Source organism: Hibiscus syriacus, unplaced genomic scaffold (genome assembly GCF_006381635.1).
Source record: "Hibiscus syriacus cultivar Baekdansim isolate YM2019G1 unplaced genomic scaffold, ASM638163v2 tig00116997_pilon, whole genome shotgun sequence".
Taxonomy (NCBI): domain Eukaryota; kingdom Viridiplantae; phylum Streptophyta; class Magnoliopsida; order Malvales; family Malvaceae; genus Hibiscus; species Hibiscus syriacus.
The window spans coordinates 3,112,714-3,125,263 of record NW_024063513.1 but is presented as its reverse complement, the minus strand read 5'-3'; the positions used below and the strand labels follow the sequence as shown (position 1 = coordinate 3,125,263).

At 35.7% G+C, this 12,550-nt stretch overlaps 3 protein-coding genes across 3 annotated transcripts; all 3 read right to left on the bottom strand.

The window, feature by feature from the left end:
- Positions 1–1,131: 1,131 nt before the first annotated feature.
- LOC120194196 (pentatricopeptide repeat-containing protein At2g30100, chloroplastic-like) lies at positions 1,132–3,965 on the bottom strand. Its single transcript, XM_039196580.1, has 2 exons — positions 2,707–3,965; positions 1,132–2,274 (listed from the first exon to the last, which is right to left on the bottom strand). The coding sequence occupies exons 1-2, from the start codon at positions 3,436–3,438 to the stop codon at positions 1,501–1,503; spliced, it is 1,506 nt and encodes a 501-aa protein (XP_039052511.1). The 5' UTR covers positions 3,439–3,965; the 3' UTR covers positions 1,132–1,500.
- Positions 3,966–6,425: 2,460 nt separating this feature from the next.
- Positions 6,426–7,078, bottom strand: LOC120194306 (basic leucine zipper 34-like). Its single transcript, XM_039196645.1, has 2 exons — positions 6,657–7,078; positions 6,426–6,564 (listed from the first exon to the last, which is right to left on the bottom strand). Exons 1-2 carry the CDS (start codon positions 7,076–7,078, stop codon positions 6,426–6,428), a joined length of 561 nt encoding a protein of 186 aa, XP_039052576.1.
- Positions 7,079–8,822: 1,744 nt separating this feature from the next.
- Positions 8,823–10,801, bottom strand: LOC120194199 (BAG family molecular chaperone regulator 4-like). The gene is made up of 4 exons (XM_039196583.1): positions 10,552–10,801; positions 9,974–10,230; positions 9,732–9,878; positions 8,823–9,321 (listed from the first exon to the last, which is right to left on the bottom strand). The coding sequence occupies exons 1-4, from the start codon at positions 10,748–10,750 to the stop codon at positions 9,118–9,120; spliced, it is 807 nt and encodes a 268-aa protein (XP_039052514.1). The 5' UTR covers positions 10,751–10,801; the 3' UTR covers positions 8,823–9,117.
- Positions 10,802–12,550: the final 1,749 nt, after the last annotated feature.

Below are 12,550 nucleotides of genomic sequence, written 5' to 3'. Positions count from 1 at the left end.
GTTTAAGTATTTAATTTAATATTATTATGGTCCAAAAATTAGACCCCTCATCCTCTCCCCTCCATGTGTTAGAGATACAGTGCCGTTTCAGCCACCACCTTCACTTTTGCTCTTTGTTTTCCTTTGGTGGAACGTCAGTTTCTTGGTTCATTTAAGTGATGTCTGCACTGAATCGTTTATTTACCTTTTTCAATCAATTTATTGAATCTTAAGAGTTAACTCGCTTGTATTTAAGTAGATCAAAATTTTATTATTAATTATTTTAGATATTATATAATTTTATTAATCAAAGACTATTCGGCATTTAATTTTGCATTTGCGAATGTCCAAAAATAGCTGTTAATTGTCCAAATTGAAAAAGGAGAGTAAAGATGAGCCATCATTGTCCTTAAGTGACATGCTTGTGATCAATGATCTCCTAATCACAGTAAAATTAAAAGTTACCATCAAGGGTGCATCGATAAAAAAAACAAAACTAAACACGTTTACAGTAATTACAGAATAAAAACTTAAGACATCAAAAAGTAAAAATGGCAGTCAGAGAAGCTAGGACATCATTTTCTTTCTCGTCCTTCATACCAAGAAAACAATACCCCATCCTAATCAAATTGGAACTTACCTTCAAAGTCATGTTCTCCTCACTCCAATCACGACTCCATCAAGCTGCATTAAATTAATACTTCACATGTTCTCCACACGTACAAGCTGCGTATAAAAATACTGTATGCATTCTATTATTTGGTGACCCACCACCTTGTAATATTATAGAAACTTTTTTTTTGAATTATTATTATTATTATTTTATATTATGTTTTAATGGCTGTTGGCTGTTGCCACTTCCTCATTCTTGTCGTTTGTTTTTTGCATAAATAATGGTTGATATATTAGAAATGTATGCATTCGACGATATTACCAGTTCAATAATCTATGTAATTTCAGTCATTTGTCTCGGGCTTAGACCTGCCAGCTAGTTATCTGGTAGATTCATTCTAATGTGCATAAATGAAGAATTAGTAAAACAACAACTCCAGATTCTAGAGCTGTTTGTACAAAAAAAACCGCTTGTTCTAGTAAGGTATGTAGCAAATAACTCGAATAAAAATAAAAATGGATAGACTACGACACAACATATCAGAAGCTGATTATAACATGTAGGTTTATATAATAGCAAAATAAGTACATGCATATTCAAGAGACAAGAAGGAAGAGAAGAAGATTACATCTACAACATACTTGTGGCAGTAGGTAATCTCATTAGTTACATTTAATAGGAAATACTTTCATTATGCACACAGTAGTTACAATATATACACATACTATTTAAATGACCCAAAGAACAAAATGCTCACCACGCATTTCTAGTGTTCAAATTTGGCCTGCATATCTTCTATTGAACCCTGGTAGTGCTACAAGGCCATCTAAAACTCAGGTTCACAACTCCTATACTTTTACACTAAATACTTGACCTAGAAAGTGTACTGAAAATTCCATTCTTAAATCTTAAAGCATTCTTATAACCCAAAGCTTATATTTCTTCACATACAGATACAAGAGGCAAGGTCCAATCAAACTTGCATCATATAGTCGTTTGCAGAGATCGATATAAATTCTAATGTTTCCTGTCTGGTGGATCCTTTTCCTCAGTTCCTGCAGAACAGCTGCTCTGTCTAAATACTCTGGATATAAGCCCAAATCAAGCATTTTGACCACTGTTTCAGCAGCATCGCGTATATGCCCTCCTTTAATATAACCTCTCAATAACCAGGATAAAGTTTTCCTCCTACGTAGGGAGCTTGAAACCTCCAATTTAGAAAGCAACCGCGATACTGCACTAGTCTCCTTCTGTGAAGCACAAATAGCTAAAACAATGTCGTAAAGGTCTCCATCAGCTTCTTTACCAGCAAGCTTCATCTCCCACAGTTGTTTTTCGGCTCCAAGTCCATGACCAGCACAAATATACATAGCAAGAAGCCTCTCATGAATCAACCCATTAATTGAAGAACTTGCTTCTTGAATTGCCCAGTTAGACAACTTTATTCCATCAGCAAGAAGATCAGACTGATACTTTTCTATAATCTCTATATTTTCCATATCAAGTTCAGCAACTAAGCCAGACCTGGCAAAACCTTTCAACTTTCGCAAGGCTTTTGCAAATTCGTTAAGCTCTTTGACTATTGCTGTCATTGCCATGAGGTAGCTGTAAATCTCGGGCTTCAACCCGGATTCTCTAAGTTCAATTACCAATCTGATGGCATCCACATAGTTACCCTCAACCTGGCAGAACAGAGGTAAAAAAACTACATTGAAAGATACAAACGGAATTGCAATAAACTATGGGAGAATTAAAAATTAGCTTTTAGTGCAGGGTAAAAACAAGAAACCACGACTCTTCATATGGACCAAGTAAGAAACCAGAACATTCAATTGTACAACTTCTGACATAAATAGTAATGTCCTGGCAAAGTATAACATGGTGATTGGTGATCATAGTATAGTTCAGCTTTTCAACCTTATAGACCATCAAGAAAGTAATGAACTATACAAGGAACAGACAAGAACAAGAAATACTAACAAATTCCAACAATGAAAAGGAAAAATAAACAACTTATCAACAACAGTAACAATGAAAAAAAATTCAAGCAGACAATAGCAAGCAAATTTGATTCAATTGCCCATTACTGAAAAGAACAGCAAATTCAAGCATACCATCATCTTCCAAGCAAGATAGCCAGCCGGCCCACCCTTCTGCCCTTCACCACCATCATCTTCATATGAAATTCCCCGTCTCAACACTTCCTTCACAAACACAACAGCTTCCTCCCTTTTATCCATCTCCCAATACATCGAAATCACCTTCTCAATCATACTAAAACCTGGTTTCAACCCCACGCAATCCATGTCCACGAGGAGATCAACCACATCACCAACATCACACTCTGCTTCAATCAGCTTCTTGACCCAACTACACATAATTGAAACCATAAGTTCCATTGTCTCGTTATCAACCTTATTCTCCTTTTTGAGCCACTCAAATACTTCAAGCGCACACCAAGAATCTCTCCCTTCTTGAGAAAAGTAAACTAGAACTAACTGCAACTCTCTTGATGACAACTTATCATTCATTTCTTCAAGAACATCAGAGGGTTCCCTTGTCATTCTCTCTAATTCCTCAATTGCCTCGAAGAAGCCTTCGCTCATTTCGTCTTCATCATCACTCGTTACATATTGCTCTAATTCCACCGACGTGAAGATCCTGAATTTTGGTTGTCTTTTTCTAAGAGCAAAGTTTGGATTTTGATGGTTACATATTCTGGTTGAAATTCTTCCAAGACTAGGTTTTGGAAAGAAAGTTTGATACACTTGAGGAGGCAGAAAGCAGTGCCGATGAAAAGGCAAAGTTAATTCAGTCAACGATGTGCACCCACGAACAAAAGCCATCAGTGGGGTATGTGAAGTGTTTGATTCCCTAGATAGATTAAGTGAAAAAAAAGGGATGGAGAAACAAAAGTTTTAACTATGCGAGCTTCAGTTCTCGAAAACTAAAAAAACCCAAGTCTAATATGAGTCGAAAGAAGATTTACTAGTCCCAGCTGAGCCAAAAGATTCCTCTTTTCTTTTGTTTTCCTATGATTTTTGGGCACCCAAGCAGAAACCCAGGTTAGTTCCAGTCGTAGGAGCTGAAGGGAAAAAGAAACGAACAAAGGAACCCATAAGAGGGGAAACGATAAAGATAACAAGAGAGCCTGGAGTTGAATTGACGGCGTGAAAAATTGTGATGAAGGAAACAGATTTGGGAATTGGGTGGTGTTGGTGTGTGAAAAGGCAGAAGCTCGATTCACCAACACCGGCAGAGAAAGCTACAAGAGAAGGGAATTCGGTTGAATTTTTTAGTGTTTACAGTGCGAGACGTGTCATAACTCTGATCATCGACTTCCAGCACATTTTGTAATCATCGCTTCTTCAATATATTTTTTTATTTCTGGATTAGCCCCTACGTTTGGACTAGAGGCCAAAAGTCCTTTTCGCTTAATTTTTTCTCCTGATTTTTTTATATCAATTGTTAGGCTGATTTTGACGCTCTATCCTGAAGAGAGGAGACGAACAAACATGGGCTCATATTGGATTTTGGGTCTGTGGGTGCTATCCATTGGGCAGCATTTAGAACGCCAAAACTTGAGCCTACAATAGCTTCTTGTTAGGCTAGATCCAACTAATATTTTGTCCATTCATCATGATCATCATCATGGATGCATACATGGCATACTGTTATGATCACGCGCATGTAAAGGTGATTGGTACAGAAAAGACCAACATTTTCTCATTCATAACATTGGTTTGGCACAACAGGGATTGACGTATTCTCTGACACTATTACTATATAGTCTTAATTATTTTATTATTTTTAATTAATTTTATTTAAGATATTATTTTTTTAAAAAAATAATTATTAATTTTTATATTTTTATCTTTCATTCTTAAAAAAAATTAAATAAATTTAAGATTTAATTAGTGAAAATAGACAACAATCTACGAAGATATTTTCTTTTTCTTGTACAAGTACCAACAAGATCTACAAGAATGCTGTGCTAAGAATAGGGATCTGGCTAGAATTTTCTCAAGTTCATATAGCACAAAGATGATGAGGTCCTTGACTAAAACTCAGTATATGTTCTCAGTTGCTACTTTTCTCTAGAGGTTTTTGGCTTCATCAGCGGTTAGCCAGTTACCGAGAACATATACTGGGTTTAAGTATATATTACTGTTTAAGTGTTTGGTTATTTGTTTTGGCTAATTACTAGTAACCTTTTTGGTTTTTTTAATATATTTTGATCATGTAGTTGTCATTATGTAAAGATTAATGGAAGCTGAAACATTGGAGAGAAAAGAAACGAAGGCCACTGTATTCAGTAATCTAGAGAGCGTGAAAGTCTGTTAAGTAATAATAATGATAGCTATTGTTGTTTTCACCCTAGAAGAGGTACTTCGTCTTAGGGAACCATCCCATGTATCGTGTTAGATAGCTTCTTGAGTACTGAGGTAAGGTAGGGGTATAGATGCTGATGCACGTAATCAGCATCTATATATACAATCCCGAAATCTAAAGATTATCAACGATGACATAGTAATAAAAATTTATTCATATCATATACTGGTCCATGAGGTTTTTCATATAAAGAAAACAGACAGACACATGCAAACAGAAAACGAAAGGATTGAAGAAAAAAACGATGATAGGAAGCATTAGTTGGTACGAGAATCATTGCGGGGATTAAAGTTGAAGATCTTCTCAAGCTCTCCGAAGCATGAGTTAAAGCGTCTAATCTGCGGCTGATCCGGGAATGGATTCTGCAGCAGTTCCGGTCCAGATTGGTCCTGACCCACTGTTGTGAACTCTCCTCCACTGGCTTCCCGAACAGGCAGCACCGTATGTTCAGGACTTTCCTGATCCAAGTTAAGTTGGCTCAGTCTGTTCAACTCCTCCTCTATGTAATCCCTTCCATCATCAACTGAACAACAATCGTATATATTTACGTTAAGTTATATATATAATTGATATAATGTAAGTTTAAGAATTGAAAGGAAAAGAAAAACCCACCACGATAATCCAAAAGGACTAGGAATATAATTATACCTTCAAACGGAAATAATATTTTCAAATATAGTCAAATTAAGTTCTTCAAAAACAAACAAAGAGGAGTAACTGAATGCAATATACCAATAATTTCTTCTGTCAAATACCTCCAAGCATGCATGACACTTTGACTCCTCAAACTTTGACGTTGTCACTGTATTGGACAGCGATGCTTTTAAGGTTTTCATTTCGCTTTTGGTCATAATTTTAGTGGTTTTTCTATGATTATCCGTTTAAATTTTATTTCAACGTATTGTTGGTAACCAGTCTAGAGATATGTATCAAAGCAAATATGAAGAAAATAATAAGTTGGTTATGTTATTAGCGTAGTTCATTTTTACCTTCGTCTGAACTAACAAACAAAGGTTGTCCGTTTACGGGATATTCCAGCATCTCCTCTGCGGGCAGTCCATGTTCCCAAACAGCCATATTCTCCGACTGCATTTCTTGGTCTTGTTCCGTCAAATGCAGTGCCCTCAGCCTATTTAGTTCTGCTCTCTTCTCTTCGATTTCAGCTGCATCCACAAAATATAAGCAAAACTCATGCTTGTAAGATTGATTCGTAATTTAATCATTGTATTCCATGAAAGTTAATAACACTTTAAATTAAAGCAGACAAAAAGAGAGTTCAAGTGCTTTACCATCCACCATAACTCTGCGGTTAGCGCATTCTAAAATACGGTTTTGCAAGTGGTTTTCCTCTATTCTCAGCAAGAATTTCTTGTCCTTTTGCAATTTGATTTGAGAGGAGAGCACAGCAACTAGGGCCTGAATTTTTTTCGAGGAAATATCACTAGATGTAAAGATAACATAAAGAGATTAAAAGAGAAATGAAGTTTACCTGTAAAGACTCCACCTTCTTTTCCATATCAGAAACATGTTGAAGCCTCCTCACTCTTGATCTCTGAGCTGATAATCGATTTGAAATGACCCTACACAACAAAACAAAACCAAAAGAGTAGAAGATATAAAAGTTTGAATGAGAAAAAACTTGGCTAGAGTAAAGAAGACAAGAATAGCTTACCTTCTAAGCTTTTTAGGATCCATGTTTTGTTCATTGATGACATCACCACGGCCCCGAACAGCATTGGCCACCACAGTATTGGAAGGAGCTCCCAAAATCAATTTCTCAGTAGGTGGATGAAATGAATTTTGATCTGCCTTGTTATTCTCACCTCTCATGGCAAAACACTCTAATCCTGAGAAGAAAGAAGACTTAGTTCCACTACTGCTGCCCCCAACACTCGTACCAGCAGCAACACCTTGGTTCATGAAATAGGGTTTTAGACCCACATAGTTAAATGAAGTAGGGGATATAGGAAGATTTGATGGGGACAAGTAGTTAAAATGGTTGGCACTGCCAGCGGTGGCAGAAATGGGGTATTTAGGCCACACTGAGCTCTCAAATGGTGTTTCTTTCTCAATATTTTTGTTCTTTCCGTCCATGCTTTCAAGGCTCTAATGTCACTATCAACCTGCAAACATGCAAAACAAACAAGTATTACTAGAAAGGAATTGAAATCTAATAGAAGAATTGTACTTTCAACTCAAACTAACCTATAAAGATGTAGGTTATTGTGATTAAGAGGCTTTCACGGCCTTCGTATTTATACACAAAAACACTTCAGATTACCATATAGGGTGCATTGTTGCCCCTATCGTTGTTGGCCATTTGGTGGATAGATTTAGGACAAAATTGAGGTTCAAAACGCTCTTAATTTAATTTTATTCCAAAATCACCCACACAGAAAAGAGATTAAGATTACTTTATAAGTTGGATAATCCAGTAAATTCAGTATCATTTCAGAAGGTAGTCATTGATTCTTATGAACTTCATATTTTCCTTCACATAGAACTGTCATATCCTTATCACTAAGAAGAGTAAATAATACCATTTTTTATTTAATGGTAATTAAAGCCTACTCCTAATAGGGTAAATAAACATATATCTGTCACTTTCATTTAAATGCATAACATGACAGGTAATAAACTCGCTATTGAATTCGGGCCAAATTCGGAACCCTAATAATTTAAGCAATTATTGATCTAAACTGTGTTTCCGTTGCTGCCTTATTAGCACAAAATAACGATTGTAACCTTAGATTAAAATACTATTATGAATTTATTCACACGATCTATTGCTAAAAAATATAGCAATTATAATGTTTAATTAAAATATTATCATATATGTTTTGTAAATCTAATAAAAATGACATTTTAAAATTTAATTTTTCGAATTGATAAAATTCAAATACAACTCAAACTCAGAAACTGACTTACTAATGTGAGTTAAATCAATTAATTTAATTTTTTTTTCAAATCGAATCAAATTTTGATCATCCTTAATAATAACTTTTGTTATTTATGAAATAATATATCATTGTGATTTATAGGTAAAACTAATAATGTAAACATTTAATTAAAATGTCGTTATCGAGTTATAAAGAAAACCTAATTTTATTTAAGCACAACAAATATTTTGTATCATGGTATATATAATTAATTATTATCATAGTGTTGTTGATTGAGTTTTAGCTCAGTTAACATCATTACTGCTATAACATACAATAAAATATGACTTCAAATTTATTTAAACGTGAAATACCATTTAACTTGTGAAGTTAAAGGCGAAGGTCTTTTATAAAAGAAATTATCATCATGTCCATCTATAACCAAATTACTTCGTTAACGTGAATTGTGTAGTTAAAGGTGAATGTCTTTGACCAAGTTGCTATTATATGAAATTGCTTGCAAAGTCTTCATTTTGTTATAAGCTTGAGAGTTGAGATGGATTTCAAATTTTCAGTAACAAATAACGAAGGGGCGTTATATGAAATGTGTCTCCTAGTGGGGGACTTGCTGTCCTTTCATACGGACGTAGTCCTGAAATGTCACTCATAAGTCGACATGAATGGCCTCCATTGGAATGACGGTGCTTCTTTAGTGCTCGTTTTGAATTTTCACTATAAAATGGTGATATTATTTTCAATTCTGTATCTCTGTCGGGTGACAAACTAAGCTCAGGCTCAGCTGGTGGTTGTGACTTGTGAACTTGATGTTGAGGTCCAAAGTTCAATTGAAACTTATGCACGTTAGTATTTTATATTTTGCGCTAAACTAGATGTTTTTGACCGCACGATTGATTTTTATTTTCCCATATATACAATAACTCTTTTTTGGTCTAAAATTAAGGAGAAGCAGGTAATATTAGCCTTAAAGAATGGAGGATGATCCTTTATAAATTTCCTGCTTCACCTACCATTTTGATTACAGATTCCAACAGTGAAAAATACTGAACTATGACGCTTGTTGTAAAACCATGCCGCACCTGAAGTCCATTTATCTGCACTTCAAATAACAGAGCTATTTACAAAAAAACCGAAGCAAAACGAAGGCGTTCCAAGACGGATGGAGCTTGATCCCATATCAAGCTACAAGCTTTGCTTACACTATTACAACGCCTTGTGAAAGATGTGAAATTGAGCTTAATCAAACACTTCCCATTCTCGAGTTATTCTTGTAGAGGATGGTATTGTAGAGGATGGTAAGGGGGCTTGGGCTCCTACTCCACTCTCAAATGCCTCCCATTTGTTACTCACTGCCACTGCATTGCAACCACTGCTGAAGGGGTTGGAATTTTTAGCCTTCAATTTGTCTAGGCTGTCCACTATTCCTTGGACTCGACGAACCTGTGCACCAAAATCGAACATTTTCTATTATATATCATTCTACCAGCCACATCAAACTGCTTTGATTCAAGCTGAAAAATGGTTGAAAACAACCAGATTGGTCAATGGCAACCTCCTCTTTGTTCACTACTATTTCCTCATTTTCTTTCTTAGTATCAGGTTGGATCCAGTATAGGGAGGTGGACATGTGAAACAATTAACCAACTATTTCCATTTCCATACAAAATGGGTTCTCTTTTTCCATGTGAAACACCTCCAAATTTAACAACACTATGCTGAGGACATTGACTTCTTTTCTATAGCAAAATGTCACCACCAAATACGTATCAACGAGAACAAGCACAATTATTTGTACCAGAAGACAAAGGGTACATAATTTAGAGCAACTAAAAAACTGGGCATACATGTACCTCAACCCGCCTCTGGACTTTGGCTTCTCCATCAGCCTCAATTGAATCCAATTGGAGCAATTGCACCATAAGCAACTCTGTCAACACAAGGAATTCGTTTTCTGCGGCCTTGGTACCTACACCAACAATTGCCTCCAAAGCAATAACCTACCAAAGTTGGATCAGCAGGTTGAAAACAATGAGAAGTGATCACTTCCGTAACATGAAAACATAGTTTTTCTCTCTTTTCAGCAGATGCTAACCTTCTCAGAGAGTTTGTCAACCTCTGATCTAACCTTAGAAACCTCTTCACAGGCTTTTAGCACAGTTTGATTTCTGTTCATCTCCTCGAGCTTCCTCTCTTTACTAGCTGGGTCCTCTAAAAGCACCACCTTTGACATGTCTTTTATTCCTGCCATATGCAAACATTCTTGATCATCCTTCTCTTTCCCTTGGAACAATAGTCTCTGCTCCTTGGGCTCCAACCCGGTTTCTTGTGCAATAACTCTTTTCAAATCCCCTTCAATTTGAACCAAACTATAAGAAAAGAGGAAATATAGAAACACACACACATGATGGCATAGCAGTAACTTTGTGCAAATGTCAAGGCCAACAAGCTATGTATGGAAACAAAGATAAAAAAAAATCAAAATTTCTTCAATTTAAAACATACCATTTTAATTAAATACTGAAGATGGAAATCAAAAGTTGCTAAAAGGAGAAAAAGTACCATGCAAAGTTGCAAACTACCCTTTTCAAAACAAAAACCACTATGCTAATCTTGGGCAAAATTTCAAGGAAGACGGGCATGAGGCAAAGAAAAATATAGAGAAATGGTTACCAAAAGTGGATTGAGCAGGCAGAGCTATATCATGGTGGTAAGAACCATGGGAAACTTTGATCTTGATCATAGGAGCAGAGGAAGCATCCCCCATATTCCTCTTCTGAACGAGCATACCACCAGGCCTACGCTCCCACTCTATCTCCCCTTTAACCACAGTGTTCACCACTACCCTTTTTGAAGATGATAATCTTTTCATCGTCAGAAAACGAAGTATCTGCACCAAAAATTGAAAAAGAAAATTAGGAAAGGTGGAGTTGGTTGAGAGAGAGGTACGAGTCTTAGCTAATTCCAATAGCTAAGGCTGAACTAAAGAGTATTGAGTAAGAAATAAAAATTATTTTGATACAATGACGCTCCAACATAACCCTTTTTTTATATATATAAAAAAAAGTGTCACCGGTTGGCCAACTTCAAGCTCGTGTGTGTCTGTCTTTTGTACTGTGTTTTCTTTGTTTATTTTTACACGTAGAAATCGTGATGTTGGCAAAATCCCAAAGCAGATGGAGCCTAAATGTGCCAGGTGAAGGGACCACAAGATGATAATTATAGGATCGAACGGCCCACATTTGTACAAAAAAAGTTTATCACATGATGCAACTGATGAGACTGGAGGGTCCAAAGCTCTAACATCAGAGTTAAGGGGAAGACTTGATTGATGCTAGTTGAACGCTCTTCCTTGCAGTTGAGGATATTTCTTCAGAGAATTTATGGTATTCCAAACTCAGAATATGGTGATCGTAATGTTTAACTCCCAAATCTATATAGGCATGGATATGAATAAATACTTATATATGTAATAAATACTTATACACACATATATACCGGGTACAAGACCAATTCCACTCCTCTGGATTTATAAAAAAGGAACATAACTAATATTTAATTCTTTTTAAAGGAAAGTAAGAGTTGTATAATGATGAAACTCGGGATTGACGCTAACTGATTGACTTGGTAACAAATTATTTATCATACAACTACATTATATAATTTCTCTAATTCAATAAAAGTAATGTAATGAATGTTTTCCTTTAAAAACATAATAAAATAATGATTTCTTCATAATAAAAACAATTATTTAGTTATAAGCACTTATTAATCATCATAAAAACCTTAAATACCATTTTTGAATCTTAATTCGATTGGCCTCAAACAAATGAAATTTAAAAGTTTAGTGATGATATTGAACATTTTTAAAGTTTAGTGATCAAAACAAAAATATGGGTAAAATTGAGTGACCAAAAAATAGTTGAACGTTTGGTTAAATAGGATACAATAAGAACTGAAAAAGGTGCTGAACCCAAACTGATGAATGATGATATACACATCTACTCGTATAGATTATTACCTGACTGTACTGTAGAAATTAATGGAGGATTCAGCTGAAATTTGTGAAGGGAAAAAGAGATCCATTCAGGGAAGAACTACAATAATTAGCTGATCCTATTCCCATATGTAATAGGGTGAAAGGAGGTAAAGTAGTGGGCTGCCCTCAACGCCAGGTTGAGAGCAACTTCCGTAGAAAACCTCCGGCAATCAAAATTATGAATTGTCCACCGTGAGACTCGATCTCACGACCACACCGTGAAACTACAATGTGTGTGTAAATTATATGCGAAGATAGGGTGTATGCAGTACTACATTAATTAAAATGTTCTCCCACCTCTACATATTATATCAACTAATTATTTTGATTCATTACATGATACAATCAGCAGTATACAAAAATAAATAAACCGATTAAACTCGATATAGGAAAGTGGCTAAACACGACAAGACAGTAAAGAGAGTTACGGACAAACAGGACAGAAGTGAGAGCAAGGACTGCCAAGCTTAAATCACAAAGGGAACGACTTGGTCCTCTTGAACCACTGATCAATGAAGCCACGGGTACGTGCGAGCTTGGTAAGCAAGGAGCCGCTTGATTGACCAGGGAGTCTACAAAACATATTAGACAGCAGAAAGTTACAATTCAGAACTGCCATATTTAAAATGCAAC

Excerpts from the sequence above, each read along its gene's own strand:
- LOC120194196 (XM_039196580.1), bottom strand. The coding sequence starts at position 3,438 with ATGGCTTTTGTTCGTGGGTGCACATCGTTGACTGAATTAACTTTGCCT. Across the intron at positions 2,275-2,706 it reads ATCTTGCTTGGAAGATGATG|GTTGAGGGTAACTATGTGGA; the intron begins GTATGCTTGAAT and ends CTGTTCTGCCAG.
- LOC120194306 (XM_039196645.1), bottom strand. The coding sequence starts at position 7,078 with ATGGACGGAAAGAACAAAAATATTGAGAAAGAAACACCATTTGAGAGC. Across the intron at positions 6,565-6,656 it reads GATCCTAAAAAGCTTAGAAG|GGTCATTTCAAATCGATTAT; the intron begins GTAAGCTATTCT and ends TTTGTTGTGTAG.
- LOC120194199 (XM_039196583.1), bottom strand. The coding sequence starts at position 10,750 with ATGAAAAGATTATCATCTTCAAAAAGGGTAGTGGTGAACACTGTGGTT. Across the intron at positions 10,231-10,551 it reads GCCTGCTCAATCCACTTTTG|GGGATTTGAAAAGAGTTATT; the intron begins GTAACCATTTCT and ends TTCAAATTGAAG. Across the intron at positions 9,322-9,731 it reads AAGTCCAGAGGCGGGTTGAG|GTTCGTCGAGTCCAAGGAAT; the intron begins GTACATGTATGC and ends TTTGGTGCACAG.